Source organism: Perca flavescens, chromosome 9 (genome assembly GCF_004354835.1).
Source record: "Perca flavescens isolate YP-PL-M2 chromosome 9, PFLA_1.0, whole genome shotgun sequence".
Classification (NCBI taxonomy): Eukaryota; Metazoa; Chordata; class Actinopteri; order Perciformes; family Percidae; genus Perca; species Perca flavescens.
The window spans coordinates 37,723,067-37,747,815 of record NC_041339.1 but is presented as its reverse complement, the minus strand read 5'-3'; the positions used below and the strand labels follow the sequence as shown (position 1 = coordinate 37,747,815).

Genomic DNA, 24,749 nt, shown 5'->3' with positions numbered 1-24,749 from the left:
GTGGGCGGATCTCTGGCGCTGTTGCTATGATACGGTGGGATAAATGACTCTTGCGCTCAACGCAAATCTAAAATGAGTTGGTCTGAAGTAGCTAGGTGTGGTTTGGGCGTAACGTGGAAATAACCAATCAGAGCGTCATCTCACATCCCCTTTAAGAGCAGGCTGTTCCATGGCGGATTGCTGTTATAACGGGCGGATTAGCCTGGCGCCGCCAGCGGAGCTGTCTGAGATTCGGCAAAGTAATAAATGCCGTCTTGGCCGGGTGGCGATGTTGCTGCTCCTCTCGGGCGCATCTCCTCAAGTCTGGAGAGGATTACTGCAGCCATGGAGCGTGGGCCTCCAAACACACCACCTGCTCCTGTTGTGCCCTTTCCTCCCCCCCACTCCATCTCCATCCACCCGCTCCACCAGGAGCACATCGCGTGTCCAATCCCGCCGTAGTTCAACATCACGTCTCCTTAAATCCTCTAATATTTCCTCATTTATGTCATCAACACATCCATGATTCATGGAAATGTTGTGTAAAACACAACAAGCCACAAAGAATGCTGGGACTTTTTTAGGACTGTACTGTCAAGTTCCTCCTGATCTATCCAAACACCTGAAGCGCATTTTCAGTAATATTTTTCTTTTTCACGCTACATTATGGCCAAGCATACGCCCCTAAAATAGCATCTGAATAACGCGCTACTGACTTTAGACTAGCACCACTGACTTTAGACTAGCTCCACTGACTTTAGACTAGTACCACTGACTTTAGACTAGCACCACTGACTTTAGACTAGCACCACTGACTCTCCGTGAACCATCACCTTATCGTGGTGGAGAGGTTTGTGTGTCTCTGTGAACCTGAGGGCTGTGTTGTCTGGAGCTTTGTGCTCCTGGTAGGGTCTCCCAAGGCAAAGTGGTCTCAGGTGAGGGGCCGGACAAAGAATGGTTCAAAAACCCGAATGCAAAAGCTAAGCAGAGATGGAGTGACCCTGCCCGGAGGAAGCCCGGGGCCCCGTCTGGAGCCAGGCCCAGACGGCGGGCTCGTCGGCGAAGCGCCTGGTGGCGGGTTTGCCACGGAGCCCGGCGGGCACAGCCCGAACAAGCTACGTGGCAACTCCTCTCCATCCCATGGGCCCACCACCTGTGGGAGGAACCGTTGGGGTCGGGTGCGATGCCACATGGGTGGCAGTGAAGGTCAGGGGCCTCGGACCAGACCCGGGCGGCAGACGCTGGCTCTGGGGACGTGGAACGTCACCTCTCTGTGGGGAAGGAGCCGGAACTGGTGCGGGAGGTGGAGCGCTACCGTTAGATCTGGTGGGGCTTACCTCTACGCACAGTCTTGGTTCTGGAACCATACTCCTGGATAGGGGGTGGACTCTTTTCTTCTCCGGAGTTGCCCAGGGTGTGAGGCGCCGGGCGGGTGTGGGGATACTCACAAGCCCCCGGCTGAGCGCCGCTGTGTTGGAGTTTACCCCGGTGGACGAGAGGGTCGCCTCCCTACGCCTGCGGGTTGTGGGGGGGAAAACTCTGACTGTTGTTTGTGCATATGCACCAAACAGGAGTTCGGAGTATTCGGCCTTCTTGGAGACCTTGACTGGAGTCCTGCATGGGGCTCCAGTGGGGGACTCCATTGTTCTGCTGGGGGGACTTCAACGCACACGTGGGCAATGATGGAGACACCTGGAGGCGTGATTGGGAGGAACGGCCTCCCTGATCTAAACCAGAGTGGGTGTTTGTTGTTGGACTTCTGTGCTAGTCATGGATTGTCTATAACGAACACCATGTTCGAACATAGGGATGCTCATAAGTGTACCTGGTACCAGAGCACCCTAGGCCAAGGTCAATGATCGATTTCATAATCGTTTCATCTGATCTGAGGCCGTATGTTTTGGACACTCGGGTGAAGAGAGGGGCAGAGCTGTCAACCGATCACCATCTGGTGATGAGTTGGGTCAGAGGGTGGGGAAGACTCTGGACAGACCTGGTAAGCCCAAACGTGTAGTGCGGGTAAATTGGGAACGTCTGGAGGAGGCCCTGTCCAACAGACTTTCAACTCACACCTCCGGGCGGAGCTTTTCGTGCATCCCTGTGGAGGCTGGGGGCATTGAACCCGAGTGGACAATGTTCAAAGTTTCCATTGCTGAAGCTGCGGCGAGAGGAGCTGTGGTCTTAGGGTCTTAGGTGCCTCAAGGGGCGGTAACCCACGAACACCGTGGTGGACACGGTGGTCAGGGAAGCCGTCCGACTGAAGAAGGAGTCTTTCCGGGATATGTTATCCCGGAGGACTCGGAGGCAGTTGCAGGGTACCGAAGGGCCGAAGGGCTGCAGCCTCTGCCGTGAAAGAGGCAAAGCAGCGGGTGTGGGAGAAGTTTGGAGAAGACATGGAGAAGGACTTTCGGTCGGCACCAAAGTGCTTCTGGAAAACTGTTCGCCACCTCAGGAGGGGGCGGGGAACCATCCAAGCTGTGTACAGTAAGGATGGGACACTGTTGACCTCAACTGAGGAGGTAATAGGGCGGTGGAAGGAGCACTTTGAGGAACTCCTGAATCCGACTAATCGCCCCCTCTATGTTAGAGGCAGAGCTGGAGGATAATGGGGGATTGTCGTCGATTTCCCAGGCGGAAGTCACTGATGTAGTCAAACAACTACACAGTGGCAAAGCCCCGGGATTGATGAGATCCGTCCAGAAATGCTCAAGGCTCTGGGTGTGGAGGGGCTGTCCTGGTTGACACGCCTTTTCAACATTGCGTGGAAGTCTGGGACGGTGCCAAAGGAGTGGCAGACTGGGGTGGTGGTTCCCCTTTTTAAAAGGGGACCAGAGGGTGTGTGTGCCAATTATAGGGGTATCACACTTCTCAGCCTCCCTGGTAAAGTCTACTCCAAGGTGCTGGAAAGGAGGGTTCGGCCGATAGTCGAACCTCGGGTTGAGGAGGAACAATGCGGATTCCGTCCTGGTCGTGGAACAACGGACCAGCTCTTCACTCGCAAGGATCCTGGAGGGAGCCTGGGAGTATGCCCAACCGGTCTACATGTGTTTTGTGGATTTGGAGAAGGCGTATGACCGGGTCCCCGGGAGATACTGTGGGAGGTGCTGCGGGAGTATGGGGTGAGGGGTCTCTTCTCAGGGCCATCCAATCTCTGTACAACCAAAGCGAGAGCTGTGTCCGGGTTCTCGGTAGTAAGTCGGACTCGTTTCAGGTGAGGGTTGGCCTCCGCCAGGGCTGCGCTTTGTCACCAATCCTGTTTGTAGTATTTATGGACAGGATATCGAGGCGTAGTCGGGGTGGGGAGGGTTGCAGTTTGGTGGGCTGGGGATCTCATCGCTGCTCTTTGCAGATGATGTGGTCCTGATGGCATCATCGGCCTGCGACCTTCAGCACTCACTGGATCGGTTCGCAACCGAGTGTGAAGCGGTTGGGATGAGGATCAGCACCTCTAAATCTGAGGCCATGGTTCTCAGCAGGAAAACCGATGGAATGCCTTCTCCAGGTAGGGAATGAGTCCTTACCCCAAGTGAAGGAGTTCAAGTACCTTGGGGTTGTGTTCGCGAGTGAGGGGACAATGGAGCGGGAGATTGGTCGGAGAATCGGGCGCAGCGGGTGCGGTATTGCATTCAATCTATCGCACCGTTGTGACGAAAAAGAGAAAAAAGCCAGAAGGCAAAGCTCTCGATCTACCGTCAGTTTTCGTTCCTACCCTCACCTATGGTCATGAAGGCTGGGTCATGACCGAAAGAACGAGATCCAGGGTACAAGCGGCTGAAATGGGTTTCCTCAGGAGGGTGGCTGGCGTCTCCCTTAGAGATAGGGTGAGAAGCTCAGTCATCCGTGAGGAGCTCGGAGTAGAGCCGCTGCTCCTTTGCGTCGAAAGGAGCCAGTTGAGGTGGTTCGGGCATCTGGTAAGGATGCCCCCTGGGCGCCTCCCTAGGGAGGTGTTCCAGGCACGTCCAGCTGGGAGGAGGCCTCGGGGAAGACCCAGGACTAGGTGGAGGGATTATATCTCCAACCTGGCCTGGGAACGCCTCGGGATCCCCCAGTCGGAGCTGGTTAATGTTGCTCGGGAAAGGGAAGTTTGGGGTCCCCTGCTGGAACTGCTCCCCCCGCGACCCGACACCGGATAAGCGGACGAAGATGGATGGATGGATGGATGGACCACTGACTTTAGACTAGTACCACTGACTTTAGACTAGTACCACTGACTTTAGACTAGCACCACTGACTTTAGACTGGAACCACTGACTTTAGACTAGCGCCACTGACTTTAGACTAGTACCACTGACTTTAGACTAGAACCACTGACTTTAGACTAGAACCACTGACTTTAGACTAGTACCACTGAATTTAGACTAGCACCACTGACTTTAGACTAGCACCACTGACTTTAGACTAGAACCACTGACTTTAGACTAGAACCACTGACTTTAGACTAGCGCCACTGACTTTAGACTAGCGCCACTGACTTTAGACTAGAACCACTGACTTTAGACTAGTGCCACTGACTTTAGACTAGAACCACTGACTTTAGACTAGTGCCACTGACTTTAGACTAGTACCACTGACTTTAGACTAGAACCACTGACTTTAGACTAGTACCACTGACTTTAGACTAGAACCACTGACTTTAGACTAGCACCACTGACTTTAGACTAGTACCACTGACTTTAGACTAGAACCACTGACTTTAGACTAGCACCACTGACTTTAGACTAGAACCACTGACTTTAGACTAGCGCCACTGACTTTAGACTAGAACCACTGACTTTAGACTAGAACCACTGACTTTAGACTAGAACCACTGACTTTAGACTAGTACCACTGTCTGTGGAGGGAAAAGTCCGCTGTGCGTCAGGTGCAAAATAGGAATGATACATGCGTCGGTGTACAAAGGCAATTGCGTTGAGTGCAAGATAGGACCCCATGACTCTCTTTCTTACCGCTCTCCGTCAGCACACTGACAGCTACATATATGGACCTCCCCACCAGTTCAAGGATGTTTGGGAAAGTCTGTGTGATGTGCTCTCTCTCCAGTTTGACCACTCCAATACCTCCCTCTATCTAATGTGACATAATAGAAAAATGCATCTTGAAATACAAGCCAAGCTGCATAACATATATGCATACGGCAGAACAAACAATCAACAGTCGTCAAAGTATGTGATCACCTGCACTCTCTGAAGAGAACTTGGAAAGCTCTTCTTATGATCGTCTTGCATAACCCCAAACACCACGTAGGCCATCCCGTCTACCTCTTGACCAAAGAGATAGCTAAATCCACAAGAGAGGGACAAGGTAAGTAAAAGAAAGTAAATAAAAAAAAACATCAATTGACTAACAGACTAAAAGAGTAAGAGGCCCAACAGCCTCTGAACATCCCCCTTTATTCTTTCCTGCAATCAATCGCCCAATCAGGTCTCTAGCCACGAAACCAGAACCTTCACTTACCTCGCTTTGATGTTGACGGTGAGCTCTCGACTGTCCACGTAGAAGAAGGAGCTTTCAGGTATCAGTTTAACTTCAAAACTGGGCAGCACTGAAACATGAAAGGAGTTTTACTGTGGGTATTAAAATAAAATAATGTTAAAGTTTTTTAAATGTTAAATATAAATACTTTAATACGTTAAATAAAAGTGCTGTCATGGGGCTAACCATATTCTTTGACCTCGAACTCTGCAGAATAACTCTGCTGTGGGTTGCTCTTGAACTTCGCCACCACTTTCCACAGTCCGGTACTACACACACACACACACTTATTAAAATTATTATCATTATTAATATTATTTATAAGCAAAAAATATACATATTCAATTAGAAGTGAATCTGAAGCTATTTATGTCTTACACCAATTGAGATACCCTTCACATTTATACTACAATACAGAGAGCAATGACTACAGAAACACAGAAGTTGAGGAAATAAAACAGGTTTAAAGTTCTCAGGTTGGTCAGCAAACTGCGCAGTGTGACTTCATGTTATCAATTGTCATCGTAGAAAGATATAAACATATTGACATTTGCTTTGCATAATCTTGATTTAAGACATTTATGTTTTCAATTAAGGTCGCCTGTGTTCCATGTTAACATCTAAATGCACCACTAAAGAACAGAATGTATAGACAGTAATTAAAAATAAAATACTAACCTGATAGTTTCAGCGAGTGGGAAACCTCCAGAGTGGATCCCTGATCTCAAAAAGACTGTATCACATGGTAAAATGATGCCTTCAGGGGTCTAAAAATAAACATTATTCAACAACCATAAACAAAGAGCAGAGCCAGTTTACAAATAGATTTAGTAAGTCCACGGTATATTTTATTCATGTCTTTTGTCTACCAACCACTTTTTCAGGTATTTCTAAACCATCTCCACTGAAAGAAGAGTTCAATGTGCAACCTGACGACTAGATTTATTTTTGCTTTCTTTTATTTTTACAATAAGTAGCAGGACATGTTTTATTAGAGTCACCAGATACCTAACAAAGACACAAGGTTAACTGTGGATGTGTTTTTTAATTTCGGTCATTTGGAGGGAAATAATCTACTGTTTTTTTGTGTGATATCACCTCATTAAGATGCTTTCATGCTCTCAGTTTCAGCTGACTACATAACATTACATTACAATCTGTGCTTATCAAAGATAAAAATACAATACCACAATCTCAATGGCAATAATAGCATCGGTTTGGGCTTCGGCATCTCTCTCTATGGGCTCCATACGGGGGGTCACTGCAAACATCCTGTAAAGAACTGACAGAGAAAGAAAGAGCTGCTGAAGGTTGGAGGATGGTGTATCTATTTTTGAATTTACTAATCCGCTTATGTCAAGAGGGGTTTATTTTACTTTAAATTACAGTACAATCATTCCATTTAGGAAAAACAAGTCTCTCAGTGTGTTTCTTAACAGTTATGTAGCCTAGTATTGAAGTCACCTTTGCTGTTGGGGGTGTAGAGGGTCTTGTCAGTCTGGATGAAGATGTACCCGGACTGGAAGGACACTAAGACCACCTTCTCCAGCACTTTGTCAGGGAACTGAGCTTGCAGGTACACATACTGTTTCATGGTAGGAGCCTTACTGAAGCTGTCAGCAGGGATCTGAAACCAGAATGATGAGACATAAGCAGTACGTGCATCAGGAGCAGGCTGGGGTACATCATGTACATTTCTGGACTCATTTCTAGATTCTTATTGGTCGTGTTAGAAAATGAAGCTAAGTAACAGTAACATGTATACATTGACAGTATTTCATTTACCGTAATTTGCCCGAGCTCCTGGAAGTTTCTTTCACTGGTAAGGGTCACAGATGTGGATGTCAGCCTTCTGGTTTTGGCTGGATGGTTCATCACGTGGATTTGAACCGGGATGTTTCCCCCGGTGCAGTCTTGACACTCCACAAAGATGTTTTCTGCTGTTCCTACCCGCAACAAGTTAGGGGCAGACATCAGCTTCCTGCAGAACAGCGGTGAGACAGAGAAAGATATTAATGGGACTATACTACACTGTGCAGAGGTGACCACATGCTGTTTATGATGTACTGACAAACTTTTTTATTTAAAGAAGTATAAAACACACACATTATAATGGAGATTTGCCAGTATTTATACCCATGGTTTACAGGTGTATCTGTTTGTACAAAGGTTTTAAGAGTGAATCTCTTACAGAAGTAGTTCCTGACCTGTTTTGTATGTGACCCCTTAAAAATGTCCTTGTAACCCTTCGTCACAGCTATTGGCTATTGTCGGCTATTATTACTAAGTGTGACTTTTTCTGTAAGATATGTATGTGCTTGAAGAAGGGAACATTTTCAGTATTTCACAAGAAAAAAGCTATAATGATAGGAAGTCTAAAAAAACCTAATTATTAAAACAGAATTATGTTTTTTTCCCCGGCCCTTCCGGTGGACCTCATGGGACCTATCTTTCGAAAAAAAAACTATGAATGGTGGTGAACTGGTAGAGGCAAACATTTTTTTGATCCAGTTTGAATTGAACCACGGATTACAAATATGATGTTCTTCCATTTATAAGATAATTTTTCAACCGAAGAAAGTCTCAGTTAGCCGTAGCTTTGTCGTAGTACCACTTAGTTTAGTGTGAAACCACTCAGTGAACTACACACACACATCGTAGCTTCAGCGAGACATCATCCATGCAACATTGAAGTGTGTAGTATTACTATTTACGTATTTTCACAGTCTTATACTTCAACAGTTCAACAATAAACTGAGACTTTCTTCGGTTGAAAAATTATCTTTTAAATTGACGAACATCATATTTGTAAGCTATATGGCTCAATTCAAACGGGATCAAAAAATGATTTGCCTGTCCCCATTCACTAACGTTGATATTTTTTCGAAAGATAAGTCGCAATGGACTAGAAGTAGAAGGGCGCTGACCCCTCCCAAATAAGCACACAAACGTCGCCACGACGTATGGAAAAGATCGCTTCATCTGCAATTAATCGCGGGTCATTCTGAAGCGTCGTTTGCTAAGCGTCTGGATGTCTTATTATGATGGAAATCTATAGGCAAGACAATTTTATTTATATAGCACATTTCAGCAGCAGCGCAATTCGGGTGCTTTACATAAAACATTAAAACACAGAAATGAATAGAGAATTAAAAACAATTAATAAAAAATTAAAAAAATTATTAACAATAATAGAATAGAATACAGGAATAAAATTCCCAATCCAGTACATTGAATTAAATGACAATGACAGGTCTTCAGCCTTGATTTAAAAGAGCTGAGAGTAGGTGCCGACCTACAATTTTCCGGAAGTTACATATAAGTTACATACTTATACATGGCAGCAACATACTATTAACTATGTTGTTACACTTGATTGCTGGTCATTTTGAAGCATCGTCTAATGAGCGTCTGGATGTCTTTTACTTTACACACATTGTTGATGTGATGGACAGTGAATCTGAATTCTGCCCAGCAACATATTCGCGCCACACTCGATGAAGGAAGGAAAAAAGTTGCCAGACTGAACAGTAAGGATGGAGACTGCTTTGTTGCTACAGTTAAACCCCATGGTAAGCACTATTTCAGCTTAATGTAACACATATTTCGACGTTTTTGCATGCTTAAATTTAAATATCCCTGCTCTAGCTTGCTAAATGTACTACTCTGACTGAACCTGAATGTAAAGTTAACGTTAGCTATGTCAGTTGTAGTAAGTTAATTTACTTGCTGTTGTTCCATAATTTAATCTTACCGTAATTTGGCTAACCATAACGTTAATGTTACCCAGGCCAGTAACGTGAGCTTAGCTAACGTTAACGCTAATGTCGTAGGTTAAATTTTGTATTCAAAAGTCAGTAAAACTTCCAACTAACTAATGTGCAGTGAAGGAGAGATACCACATGTCCTTCCTGCTGCTGTCAGACTTTATAATCAACACGTGCACCATATGTGACAATTTACTCATGTACACCTTATTATGCAATATCAATAACTCCTCTGTGCATACTCTGAATACCGTGTTATTAAACTTTCTGTGTATACTTGTGTTAACGGCTTTATTCTTGCATTTTTACAGCATAAAATGGCACCTTTGCTATCAAAAGTAAATACTTTTTAAATAATTGTGATTACCGTGAAACCTTGATGTTAGCCCTTTTAGAGAGAAAGTTATGGCCTATTTTATGGGACAATGTAGAACATGATATTTAAAGCTTTAATTTAGGAAGTGATCTAAATACATATTGTCAGAATGGCACTTTAACAGCGGTCAAGGCTATGGGATACAGAGAGTTAAGTTTAGGCACCAAAACCACTAGTTAAGTTAAGGAAACAGATTGTTGTTTGAATTAAAACTCTAGAGTAACGATGTTGTGTTTTCCTGGGTGAATGTATAACAAATATGTTATGATATTAGTCTATATTTTGCGGGATTTTTGCGTAACTTTTTTTCCGTAGCTGTATCCCTTCTACAGTAAACAGCCTGTGGATCTTGAACTTCACCCAAAATGAAACTGCACAGACTGCAGCTCCTCTTACTGACCAAATGGCCTTTCTGTTTAATTATATTGAAAGGCTTTTGAAGCCTCTGAGAAGAAATTTAGCAGAGAATTTAACTATGTTAACAACATTTGGCTTGGCGTATTCTACTTAATGAAACCGGTCTTCTATTCACATCTACAAAAAAACAAAACAAAAAAAACTTACGTTACAATTATGACTCAACCACTTCTTAAAAACAAAGGGAGAAGAAACAAAAACTTAAAAAAAAATTAAATAAAACAAATAAAATAAAACTTCCATGCATTCGAATTACACATCGAATCACGAATATAACCCAAATTTTTGGTTCTTGCCACAGCAGCACCGAGGAATCCTACTTTCCTGAGTCCGAAGCCGAGAGGGCCATCAAGGACTTCCCTGACTGGCAACAGACTGGAGTAGAGGCTGTAGCAGAGACGGACCTTTATTTGTTACTGAAATAATTGCCATTATGATAGACAGTGGATGATGTGATGAGCAGTACTTGAATTTCTTCAGTAGTAGTAGTGTGACAAGCTCACAAGTGTGTAGTCAAAAGAGAGAAATACTGTATATTTCAGTGACTCCTACAGATGAAGAAAAATAATGAATTTTCTTAATAAGTACATGTTATTCTTGGCTCAATTGTTCCGTGTCTTTGGGTTCAAATAACATTTTCATGATCCCATAGGCATCCAAAAATTGAGGAAGGCTAACCAAGTGGCGTTTTTTTAAACTGAAACAGGGTGCGTTGGACATCCTGTTGTGAGCAAGGGCACGTTTTTATTACCTGGGGTTTACAGACACATCTCTACTGATCGAGTATGACCTGGAACACAGCCAACAGTCGAGAGACACGCCTACCAAACGAGAGAAAACATAACTCAAGGCGTTTCACACTGTTCCCAGGAAACGGGCCGTTTTGAGATTGAACGTGCCCCGGCTCTTTGCCTGAGACTCTCAGACTTTAAAAAACACTGTGTTAAGCTTTTAATAATGTTTTTGTAGATTAGCCCTTAGTATAGACCACAGTAGGATAATGATCTCAAAATCTATCTACATGATCAAAAGTTTTTTTTTTTTTTTTTTTTTTTTTTTTCAGAATAGCTTTTAATGTGTTATTGTGTGCTATTTTCTATAATAATTTGAACTTGTGTAAATTGTCTTTGAGTACCCTGAAAAGCGCTTTATAAATAAAATGTATTATTATTAGTAATTGTGTATGATTTATCTATCATACTTTAGCAATTCATGTAATTTAGTAAAGATATTTAAATTAATTTTGTGTGACCTATACTGACCAGTTTTGTTAAATGGGTTAATGCAGGATCAATTGATCGGCACATCTTCCTGAAATCTGTACTACGTATAACAGATGTCAGGAAGATGTGCCTGAGGCATCTGTAAGATGTATAGCAGAAGTTTGGTTACATATATTTTTGGAGCCACCTGGTGGGTTAAGATGCAAGTTGGCGCCCTCTTAGTAGCATACTTTGTTTGTTTTTGTGCGTCCATTACATTTTCTGTCGTTTTTTTAACAGTAAGTTTTACCAGAGAAGCAAACCTCTTTAGGAACTTTTTCTCTGGTTTTCGCAAACCCAGAAAATTCTATTCAAATCCTAGTTGGACGTGCTGCACTTCTCCATGGAATCTGCCGGAGACGCAGACAAGGGAAACAAGCAGGAGCACTGGTGAAATTAAGGAGGCAGGGACTATGCACCTCGCTTCTATCCATCCACCTGGCAAAAATCCAGTCCTTCGCCAGCAAGATGGATGAGCTGCTGATTCTCAACCAAAACAACTCGGAATTTAACAGATCCGCCGCCCGGTGTTTCACTGAAGCCTGGCTCTGTGAACGCATCCTGGACAGCGCACTTCAGCTGCCTGGTTTCCAATTCATCCGGACCACAACATGGAGCTTTCGGGGAAAACGAAAGGCAGAGGAATCTGCTTCTACTTAAACGAAGATTGGGGTACAGATGCTACAGTGCTGAAAAAGACGTGCAGCCCTCTGCAGAGACTCTCTTTATAAACTGTAAGCTCTCTAACTGTGCTAGGGCTAGCGCTACTAGCATGTCATCTGAATGTTATAGTAACTTTATCCACGAGTAGCACTTTTAGTAGCATGCCAAGCTAATGGTAGTTAGCTAGCCACACACTTGCTGGCTGGCTCTCGGCTGTAATGTTTTCTAGTAATTTCAGATGGTAATTGTTCTACTCTTTGCTACACAGATATGAACGCTTTCTGTTGCATGACACGCTGCTGATGAAGATTGTGTGCTGTTGTGATTTTGACACAACGTAGGTGTTGTTGAAAGTGGGTTATTTACTGTATATTGTTACACGGTTTTTGCCCTACGGCAATATGTCGTAAAAAGAAAACAAAATGGTGTTCCAATGTGCATTCAGAATGTTTTAGTATTGCTATTGAAATAATGCTTTTGCTGCTCTATTTAAAAACTTACAAAATAATACTATATGATCACACTAAAGAAACTAAAATAGAATTGTAATGTGTAAATGCATTTATGATGTCTTTTGTGAAAGTCAGAGAAAGAAAAGAGAAAAACATTGAAGCTGGAGATATGAATGCTTGCTGTTGCATAACACACTGTTGATGGAGATTGTGTGCTGTTGGGATTGTTTACACCAGATGAAAGACAGCAAGAGCAAGTCCTATGTGGCCATTCTAAAGTGTCTACAGGTTGGCAGGACGGTCTGAATTGTTTTGCACGGTTTTTCACTGTACGTTTTGTTGGTAATGTGAGATGTTCGACTCACACACGATTTGTCTTCATATCAGAAACGAGGAAATGAATTTGGCAAAGTACGTATGTTACGTCAACCCTTTCTCACTCCAGCTTGGTCAGTGGCTAAACTGCAAGGATGCATCAAAGACCTACAATTTTCTGATGTTAAACTCAGACAAAACTGAAGTTATTGTGCTGGGGCCTAAACACCTCCAGACCTCATTATTAAAGATATAGCTACTCTGGATGGTATTACCCTGGCCTCCAGCACTACTGTCAGAAATCTATGAGTTATTTTTGATCAGGATATATCCTTTATCGACCACTTAAAACAAACCTCAAGAACAGCCTTTTTTCATCTTCGTAACATTACCAAAATTAGGAATATCCTGTCTCAAAACGATGCTGAAAAACTGCCAGACATGGCACCATTCTCTTCTCTGCTTCTCTTCATAGTCATTAGACTCATCTACCATATAATCACTGATATAATCAAAGTAGAGGGAGCCAGGCCAGTACAGCCCAATCCCTGTCTCTCTTAGTTATGCTGTTATAGTTTTAGACTGCCGGGGGACTTGCTTTGACACACTGACCTGTTCTCTCTTCTCTCTTTCCATCTGTGTGCTTCCATGTTCCAGAAATGCTTGTTACTAACCTAACTCTTAGGAGTTTATTCCCGGAGTCCATATATTTTCTTTTCGCCCAGAACCCTTGGATTAGGGTTGCCCCTAAATTATGGTTGCAGCCTGTCGCCGTGGTCCTGCTCTGCACCCTGCTCTACCCTGCTACGTCTTGTGACACCCTGCAGTGCTCTGCTACGCCATGAACTACTACAACTACTATTTCTAGTCACTGATCCATTATCTTTATTGTGACTATTATTGCAAAAGTTCATCACACCCCCAACCGGGACCGTCAGACACCGCCTACCAAGAGGCTGGGTCCGTCCCAGGTTTCTTCCTGAGAGGGAGGTTTTCCTCGCCACTGTCACACTGAATGCTTGCTCTTGGTGGAACTACTAGAATTGTTGGGGCTTTGTAAACTATAGAGTGTAGTCTAGACCTACTCTACCTGTAAAGTGTCTTGACATAACTCTTGTTATGAATTGATACTATAAATAAATTTAATTGAAATTAAATTGGCTCTCAGAGTACGCCTCAGAGTCACATACTTAAGAACAGTCTGGCACGTGGGACTGCTGTGATTGGTTGAAGTGACAGAAAACTCCAGTTATTGGTCAATTTGCGGAAAAGTTGCAGTGATTGGTCAAAATTGCGAGTCGCACCGAATTCACGGTGATTGGTTGAATTTGTGTGAAAATCCTGGAGGGACTGTTTAAAACTTGCCGTTTTAAGCTTGTAGCTTGATAGCTCAAACCAAAGGAATTTTTTAAATGGCAACACACAGAGAACGGAAGGTGAGGCTCATGCGCCAGATACAATGCAATTATCCTGTTGACTACCTTAATGAAAGTCCAGTACTGGATCAACAAAACATTTCATCATGCCTTTAGACCTTTGCTCTGTCTGGCTGAGGGGTGATTCAAGGATCAGACCTTTAGGGGGGCTCAGCCACTAATGAGAATGTGACACGAATACAGTGCCTTGCAAAAGTGTTAACCCCCCTCCCCGCTAAATCAGTAATTTCATTAGCTGATCCTCTCTGAGCTAGCTACTGAAGAATGTCAGCTAACGTTTTTTGACACTATGATGGAACTAAACCTGACACTTTATAAGTGCCAGTAATAACGACCAGTTTGACCCAATGTTCTAACATTCAACAATTTTAGTTGCTTACGTTTCAATTTGGGTTGAATTGAATTTAATTGAATTGAATTGAATTGAAAAAACTTTATTAATCCCGATAGGGAAACTGGTTTGCCACCAACCATACAGCAATCGAACACAATACACAACTAAAAAACAAATAAACAAACAAATAATTCTGGACTAGTAGACCAATAGACCGTGATAAGGAGACAATAAATAAATAAATAAATTATAAAAGACAAAAATAATATAATATCCAACGGTTAACAGTGTAGGTTATAAAATCTAACCGCAGCGGGAACAAAAGACCTTCTCATGCGCTCACTAGAGCACCGAGGCATTACCAATCGCTCACTGAAAGAGCTTCGGAGTCCTTTGAACAGAGGGTGTAATGGATGCCCTTCAAAAAGCAGTACATCCAGGTTAAGACCAATAACTGAACCAGCTCTCTTGATTAACTTGTTTATCCTATTTTTGTCCTCAACAGATATACTGCCTCCCCAGCACAGTACAGCATAAAAAAGTACGCTAGCCAAAATCCCTTGATAAAAAACATTTAAGAGCTTTGTGCTGATGTTGAATGATCTAAGTTTTCTCAAAAAGAACAATCTCGACTGAGCCTTCTTCATTAGGACATTCGTATTCTCCTTCCAGTTTAATTTTTCGTCCAGGTATATACCTAAGAATTTATATGACTGCACAATTTCAATCAACTGCCCATTAATTGTAACTGGAAGGACCTTCTCTTTTTTCTTCCTAAAATCAATAACAAGTTCTTTGGTCTTTCCTACGTTCAGTTTCATAAAGTTAGACTCACACCAGGTGTAAAAAGACTGCACCTCTCTTCTGTAGGCAAGATCATCACCCTGATTAAGTAAACCCACTAAAGCAGTGTCATCCGAGAATTTTTGTACCCAACAAGATGGCTGACTATGCCTGTAGTCAGCATTATAAAGAGAAAATAAAAAGGGAGATAAAACTGTACCCTGAGGTGCTCCAGTATTAGTTAGAATGGTATCAGAATGTTTGTTACCAATCCTAACAAACTGTGGTCGTGCTAAAAGGTAATCTAAAATCCAGGCAATAGTGGTATTATGCAATTTAAAATCAATTAAGTAGGTTCTGACCTGTACCATGAAATGACCAACTTCTTCTCTGGGGACTACGACCTTTAAACTTCCCAAGCGCACTCCTGCTCTCCCTCTGACAGATCAGATAGAGACTCAGCCAAAGGAACAACCTCATCTGATTGGCCAACACTACGTTTCCTTTCCTTGACTGGGTTACAGGTGCATAGCATCGGTGACAGACACACAGGACATTAAACCTGTTTCAAGCCCTTTGAACCTGTATTTGTTTGTCCTCTGTCACTAACAGACATGTTCACAAACTCTCACTTGAAGCAATACAATTTATTTAAAAAAAACGTTTTGTATTATTATAATATATAGGGGCCTGAGATTAGATTTAGGGGGGCTTGAGCACCCCCTAAAAAGGGTCTAAAATCGCCCATGATCTGGCTTAATGCATTGCTGTGCAAACTCTGAACAAGAATAAGGCCAACTCATTGGCATCATTTCAAAGACCACAGTACACAGAGACTTTTGTGACACAAAATGCTAACTGGAATACAAGAGGACCCTGGATATTGTTATTGGTTGCAGTCTAAACAACAACAACATTGGGGGGGTTGGGGTGTAAAGGTAAGGCAGGTCTACTTACAATGCAGCTCCATCAGCCAGAGAAGTCAGAGAGACAAAGGCCAGAGAGGCCAGCAGCCACAGCAGAGTCCTACTCATCCTTCAGCCTGATCCACTCTGGACTGTCGATCTGAAGCACCCTCCTTTTATCCACTCCCCCCCCCACCATCCCCACTTCACCTCTATGATGTCTCACCAGTCCTCCTCTTCAATTTTCTCTCTCGTGTCAAGGTGCATGTTATGTTTAGCATAAATGAAAAACAATTATTTTCCCCTCTTACCTGTATTCCTATGTATTAATCTAAATCATTTTGGTGTGAGTTGGATTTATTGGCAATAGTAGTACAATGGAACTGAATGGCAATTGACATGTGGTGCTCAAAGTGCTTTGAAAATATAAATAAATAAAAAAACGCTATTTTTTATTTAGTATTTGTCATAAGGCATATGTTTTAGTGAGTGTGTTTTATAAGGTTATGGTATATATGCAATATATACAACTTCAACTTGTTTGAATTGCACTGTACAATGTTTTCCATTCAAGCTATTGGTAAAGATGAACAGTATTATTTGATCAAATACAATTTATTTTGTGCTCGAACAGTTTTTTCTGCTTTTTTGCCATTTTTGCTTTCAAAAATGTACAGTAGTAAATGTACTTCAAATATTTAGCAGGAGCAGGAATAATGATGTACAAAATACTTTCACCAGAAATCAGATTTTAGATTTTAGATGTAGAATTGATAAAACAAACATATCTAAGCTGTATAGGTCAATGGCGTGAGTCCTAACAGATTGGTTTGATTGAACATGAAAACATTCTGTACACAAGTTAGTTTAGTAATTGAATACTTTGAACATAAAACAGAACTTTTAAATACAAGACCTTTAAATTGAAGATAGATTTAATGAATAAGATGTTAATATGTGCAACCGATATACATATTTTGTTAATTCAACTGATTTTTACAGCCTTGTAAATACAAACACAATTTCACATGATGTCCCAGCAGCAGTGGAGTTTGTTATCTCCGCTCTGAGGAAAAAGATAAACAGTAGAAAACCAATCAGGGTTTAGCATACAGTCCAATGACCAGTTCACTGCACAATTACAGAAAAGGCTATTCTAAACTTGTGTTTTTTTATAAATTATTACCTTTTACTACTCTTGTAATTATTATTCTGAACCTGCTGAATCAGCATACTTATACATAATCAAACATATTGCATATGCACACAGAACATGTAGGTCAAAGTAAAGTTAAGACTATTCAGCAGCAAGGATTTTTCTCCAATAACAACAATAATTGTACTATGTGATTTTAATGTTTTTATAAATTTCTTGAAATTGATTATTATTAATTATTATAAAACTAAGTATATATTTTGGAAAGTATCCAGATCAGTCTTTGGATATTTGATTCAATGTTGTGGATGTTATTATAGATCTACAACAATGTATCAAAATTCACTTTAATCTTTTGAACTACTGCACACAGGCTTGGGAGTTATGGGGCCCTATTTTAACGATCTGAGCGCACTGCGTGAAGCGCCTGGCGCTGGTGCGTTTAGGACGTGTACGAATCCACTTTTGCTAGTGTGACGGTGGTAAAAAGGTCCGTGCGCCAGGCACATTGTTTAAAAGGGTTGTACTTACATGTCTTAATTAATCATAGCTGTGTTTTGGGGGGCCTAATAAACCAATCAGAGTGTCATCTCCCATTACCTTTAAAAACTAGGCGTGTTTGTACCTTTGCGCATTGCTATTATGATGGAGGATTTCCTGAGCAGGAAGGAAAGATTTTCAGGAGAAGAAAGTGATCTGCTTGTGCATGAGGTGAATGCTGCGTTATTGACTTTAGACCAGGTTTTTGTTGGTCAGTGGCGCGATCACTTCCCACTGCCTCAAGATAGCAATACGCCCAGAATGCACCTTGACAGATGGTACTCTCTGGAAATTGATGATGGAGATGCTCACAGATGACGACTCCGATGATTTCAGATTATAGGCAGCTATTTTCAATATTGAACAAGATTCTCATGATGGAGACCACCTAGAGACCCAAGTGTTCTCTCCGAACTTCGGATAGACCTTACAATCTCATTGATCCTGAAACTCCTATCTGGACACCCGTATTCATGATCTCATCCTAACACTGTTAGGGTCCCATGCTCAGATACACTCAAGTATCCTGTAGGCCCCCACCAAAGGTCATAGGTTAACATTACCTAAGTTGTTATTCAGCTATATGCTTACAAAATACATAACAACCCTGGACATCTAATCAATCAGGGCCTTTAACTTGTTATTCTCAGAACTTAAACATCTGGATCAGATCCAACCAAAGCACACATAGGGCCTCTTGCCTCACTCTGGCCAAGAGTTCACATCTGAGAATTTCTACATCGGTCTCAATGTACCAAATTATATAATATATCAAATATGAAAATACATTTGAGTAAATGCAGGCTTGATTATTCCACCTGTCACACCTGAACACACTTCCCATTTTAAATTGCATTTAAGTGCACATACTGTGGAACATCAAACACAGTTATCAGATGGCTACAGTGAACATTCAGGCAAAGTTCAATCCGGCTTTACATTTTGTTGTTGCAAATGTAGGTCTAGATAGTCTGTTAATCATCAACTTCCTAGTTTAAACTAGCCTTATACATTCCTGAGTAACTAGTTAATAATAGTAAAATTATGTCATTTACAAATGGTTAATGCATCATTTAGGAATTATTAAAAAATCAACTTATAAACATTTTACATGGGCTTATTTATTATGGACCAACCATTTACTAACTGTATTTACAAATGCTGTACTAATTTGAATGAATGTACGAACCATGCTTTACAAATAATAAACAACGACATTACTACTAGTTTGTAGATAGTTTATAAAGGGAAAATTATTTAATTTACCAATGTTTTTTACAATACTTAGAAAGTGTCAAACTTCTACTTATAAACCTAATTTTTGAGAGCCTTATTTACTATGAACAAACCATTTATGAGTGTGTATACAAATGCTTTATTTATGAGAAGTATTATACAGTACAGGCCAAAAGTTTGGACACACCTTCTCATTCAATGTGTTTCCTTTTTATTTTCATGACTATTTACATTGTAGATTCTCACTGAAGGCATCAAAACTATGAATGAACACATATGGAGTTATGTATTTAACAAAAAAGTGTGAAATAACTGAAAACATGTCTTATATTTTAGATTCTTCAAAGTAGCCACCCTTTGCTTTTTTATTAATAAGGGAAATAATTCCACTAATTAACCCTGACAAAGCACACCTGTGAAGGTAAAACCATTTCAGGTGACTACCTCATGAAGCTCATTGAGAGAACACCAAGGGTTTGCAGAGTTATCAAAAAAAGCAAAGGGTGGCTACTTTGAAGAATCTAAAATATAAGACATGTTTTCAGTTATTTCACACTTTTTTGTTAAGTACATAATTCCATATGTGTTCATTCATAGTTTTGATGCCTTCAGTGAGAATCTACAATGTAAATAGTCATGAAAATAAAGAAAATGCATTGAATGAGAAGGTGTGTCCAAACTTTTGGCCTGTACTGTACTTACAAACATTTTTCAAGATAGGCTTATTTACTATGAACAAACCATTTAAAACTGTGTGAACAAATACTTTACTCATGATGAACTATGTATGAACAATAAATAAGTAATAATGAACAAAACATTAACTAATAGTTAACTAATGCTTAATAAATGATGAATTATGGATACTTATTATATTATATAAAGTGCAACCCATATTTGTTTACTTGTCTGAATGTTGAATACTTGATGAAATGATGTTGAATGCACTTAGAATAAAGGCAACATGGAAGCATGGTTTCAATAAAGAAGTTCTCCAACACTGAAGAAAATTAATGTTTTGCATATCAGCCACAGTATGATGGCACTTTTAAGCTTTCAGAGCTTAGAATACTAGGGGAAATAATCTGAACACTGACTGGACTGACAGCTAAATGAAGCAATGATGTCACTGCCACAACTTAGTCAATACAAGAACTGTAGACTTGTCGCACTACAATTCTCCTTGAAAAAAAGAAATGGCACAATTCTGTGTTGCTTATGTCAGTAAATCATTCTTACTTCAATATTTCAGTCCAAAAGAAAAATACCATAAAGTCTGAAAGTTACCACAGAGGTCAATGAACACACACACACACACACACACACACACACACACACACACACACACACACACACACACACACACACACACACACACACACACACACACACTTTTTGAAGAAATAAAAACAAAAAACGAGCTTGTTTCAGCTACTTTCCCTTTTATATTGTAAATCCAACATATTTATGCTTTAGACTTGGGCTCCAGGAAGCTGCATATATTTTTTCTTTAGATTCTGATATTTTATAGACAAAACAATATAGAAAGAAAATAATCAGCAGATTAACATATAATGAAAATAGTTGTTGGTTGTAGTTCTGAAATGCTGAATTCCAGTTAAATGTACAGAATAATTCAAACAAAAAAAATCTTTACTAAGAAATTCCATCTTTACAAAATCAATCAATACTGTACCTGCATTGCTATCCTTGTTGTGGAGTACTTAAAGGTCTATACAGAGACGCAGGAAAGGAGAGAGATGCAGCTGGATGCCAGAGAGGAAGAGCGTGACACGAGGAGGGAACAGCAAATTGCTACTTTGACAGGTATATTTGGGGAATTGGTTAAGAAGCAAAAATAGATTTTTGATGATGTCTTCTTTAGTTGTGACATGAACCCTACGTTTTTTTTTACATTTTTAAATGGCAACTTTGTTTCTCATTTCAATGTCATTAAAAGTTGAGTTGGCCCTCATTTGCATGTGTGGTGTTTAAATTGTGATTAGCATTAGGTGGATTCTAAGTTTTAATTGTAAGAATATTTGAGGGCGTACAACTGAATATTGTATGAAAATGTAACTTCCTGGAAAATTTTGCATCCATCACAAGAACCACAGAACTCAGAAATATAGTCATACATAACTTTATGAGCCAAAGTATGCCATATTTATCATTGAACAGAAAAGGTTAACACAACACAAGGTTGCTCAAACATAAAAGGGCATTTTACTCAACCCCAAACTTATATTTTTAATACAACATGTCAAAAAAGGCTGCCACAGAACTGATGCCTGCCTTTACATGGTCCCAGGTTGTTGGGGTGTAGAAATCTGGGCACATAGCCTGTCTCTGATGTGGGCTCCACTTCTCTCCTGGAACTGTTGAACTGGAGCAGGGGGGGCAGGATCCTCAGGCTGGGTCTCTGGCTCTTCCAGGACATCCCCATATTTCAGGCACACATCGTGGAGGACTGCACAGGCCAGGATGATCTCTGAACAAAATACAGGCTTAACCTCCAGTGCCTTGAACAAGGTACTCCGCCACCGTGCCTTCATCACTCCGAAGGTCCTCTCAATAATCGACCGGGCCCTGCCATGTCGCATATTAAAGCACTCCTGCATCCTCCCTTGTAGTGGGTGTCTGTAGGGCGTAATAATGGTGATGGGGCGTTCGAGACATGGGTAGCCTCCATCTCCCAAAAGAAAATAACCAGGTGTGGGGTACAAAGAATGAACATAAATTGGGCTATTTCTTAACACACGTGTATCGTGAACAGAACCTCCATAACCAACGAAAATATCTATAAACCTCCCAGAGGAGTCACATATGGCCTGAACCTGCACTGAATGAAACTGCTTGTGATTCAAATAATCATACTGATTGTGCTTGGGGGGGTTTTATTCTAATGTGGCAGCCATCTATGGCCCCCACAGCATTATTAAAGGCGTCATGTTGGGCTAGCTGGCCAAATCCCCTTCCAATGTCCCCCAGCATGTTAGCAGTAGGGAAGGAAATGACGGTGGCCTTACACCTACGAATGTCGAAGGCCACCCTGTGCACAATTCTACACACTGTGGACTTGGGCACATCGAAAGCCCTTGCGGCCACACGGTATGAAACACTGTGGGCCAGCCAATAAACAAAAAGCAACACTTTGAACGTTGGCCCCCATCCATGATCCCTCCTCTGACTCAAGATGCTCAAAATGCCATGAGAGGCCTCTCTGGACATCCAGATACACCCTATAACTGGCACATGTTGGTTCACTCTGGCATACGGGGTGCACTGGTCAGCCTTTGTACAAAGAAAAATACTATATGTAATGGTATGTAAGATTTTGTTTACATCACATCTGATTTATTAATCTTTCTGAGTAAATCTTGATAAAGTACTCTTAAGTAAAATAATAAACAATAATTTGTTTATTATTATAATAATAATTAAAGATAAGAAAGTTGTAAATACATTTTTGGACCAACCTGTTGCCAAAAAAGTTGGAATCAGGCAGCCGTCTCTTGTGCCTTGGCCATGTGGAAAGCAATAAACTTAAAATTAAATTCCCAAACCGGCAAGTGTCAGCAACATCTTTGTTATTAAACATCGCCAAGGTAACACGTGAAGTGCTGTCCCAGTCCCATTTATACCTATCTGAGCCCTTGTGGCCTCACACACTCACTCACTTAGCACCTGAGATCAATTAAGTCTGTGAGTCCTTAGACCTTAGTCCTCAGGGCTCACTTTGGGATTGGGCCACTGTGACTGCTCAAGGTGGAAATTGGGGCTTATCAGTAATTAAAAATTAAATAAAAATGAGTCATCCAGAATAAAAGTTAAGCACAAAGACAAAGGCCTAATTCCATTTTTTATACTCAAGTCACACAAAGAAGCTTCCTTTGTTTTCCTAGTAGCCAGATGCTTTGTGGCATATGTGCAAAGTGTTAGAATTTAGTACTGTTCAGTGTGAGCTCTAAAAGGGTGACAAATCAACCTTATCCTAAATGGAAAAACTCTTTTAAATGCAAAAAAAAATGTAAAGCCGGACTGAACTTTGCCTGAATGTTCACTGTAGCCAAAATAAACGTGGCCAACTGATAACTGTGTTTGATTGTTCACAGTATGTGCACTTAAATGCAATTTAAAATGCTGCTATTATGTAACAGTTAACTGGAGTAAACGTAAGATACTAACTCAAAAATATTTGCAAAAAGAGTATGGCTATAACAAAGTTACATTGTATGTTCTTTGAAAAAATAGTTTGGCATTTATGGACATATTATTTGCTTTATTTTCGAGAGTTAGATAAGAAGATTTATTCCATTCTCATGTTTGTCCATTAAATATGAAGCTACAGCCGGTTAGCTTAGCTTAGCACAAGGACTGCAAACAGGGGAAAAACTTGCCTGGCACAGTCCAAATGTAAAATTCCTCTTTCAGAACCTCTGAGGCTAATTACTTAACATGTTATAGTTTGTTTAATCTGTACAAAAACTACAATATGATATTAAGGGGGGTTATGTGTTCTGCGCAGTCACTTACTGTAGTCTTGTCGTCACAATGGGGTTGACAGACAGAGGCCGGCTAGCTGTTTCAATCTGCTTATAGTCACTGTTCTAAGCTAAGCTATTTGTCTTTCCATATAGCTAACTGATTTACCACGTTGACTGCAATGGCCTACTACAAAGAGATATTAAAGGAGTAGATTCATTGGTGTAAATTGTATGGCAGAATCTTTGACATTTTGACAAATTTGTCGACTAAAATCTGCTTGTATTTATCATCATGGGCCCTATCTTGCACCCAGGCAGTGCAAAGCACGATGCAAGTGTCGTTGCTAGTTTAAGACCGGCGCAGTTGGCAATTTCCCGTCCAGTACCCAAGTCGTTTAAATAGCAAATGCACCTGCGCCCTTCTGTTCGCCCCATGGGCGTGCTGGTCTTATAGGGAGGTGTGTTCAGGTGCATTCTGGGCATGCTGGTCTTACATGGAGGTGTGCTCAGGTGCATTCTGGGTGTATTGCTATTTTGAGGCACAGGAAAGTGATCGCGCCACTGACAAACAAAAACCTGGTCTAAAGTCAATAACGCAGCATTCACCTCATGCACAAGCAGATCAGTTTCTTCTCATGAAAATCTTTCCTTCCTGCTTAGCAAATCCTCCATCATAATAGCAATACGCCAAGGTACAAACGCCCCCCAAAACACAGCTATGATAATTAAGACATGTAAGTACAACCCTTTAACCTGGCGCATGGACCTTTTTACCACCGTTACACTAGCAAAAGTGGATTCGTAAACACCCTAAACGCACCAGCGCCAGGCGCTTCACGCAGTGCGCTCAGATTGTTAAAATAGGGCCCCATAACTCCCAAGCCTGTGTGTAGTTCAAAAGATTAAAGTGAATTTTTATACAATGTTGTAGATCTATAATAACATCCACAACATTGAATCAAATATCCAAAGACTGATCTGGATACTTTCCAAAATATATACTTACTTTTATAATAACTAATAATAATCAATTTCAAGAAATTTATAAAAACATTAAAATCACATAGTAAAATTATTGATGTTAGTGGAGAAAACTCCTTGCTGCTGAAGAGCCCTAACTTTAATTTGACCCACACTGTCTGTGTGCTTATGCAATATGTTTGATTATG

General features: G+C 41.2%; 1 protein-coding gene across 1 annotated transcript in view; it reads right to left on the bottom strand.

Annotated features, from left to right (window-relative positions):
- LOC114561496 (complement C3) overlaps positions 1–16,291 on the bottom strand; it is a 45,473-nt gene extending 29,182 nt beyond the window's left edge. Inside the window, exons 1-9 of the mRNA XM_028587549.1 lie at positions 16,214–16,291; positions 7,237–7,432; positions 6,916–7,078; positions 6,639–6,733; positions 6,130–6,218; positions 5,638–5,720; positions 5,434–5,521; positions 5,154–5,256; positions 4,926–5,046 (exon numbers count right to left, since the gene is read on the bottom strand). Coding sequence (XP_028443350.1) covers positions 4,926–5,046; positions 5,154–5,256; positions 5,434–5,521; positions 5,638–5,720; positions 6,130–6,218; positions 6,639–6,733; positions 6,916–7,078; positions 7,237–7,432; positions 16,214–16,290 — 1,015 coding nt within the window. The 5' untranslated portion in view covers position 16,291. The remainder of the gene's footprint in view (positions 1–4,925; positions 5,047–5,153; positions 5,257–5,433; positions 5,522–5,637; positions 5,721–6,129; positions 6,219–6,638; positions 6,734–6,915; positions 7,079–7,236; positions 7,433–16,213) is intronic.
- Positions 16,292–24,749: the final 8,458 nt, after the last annotated feature.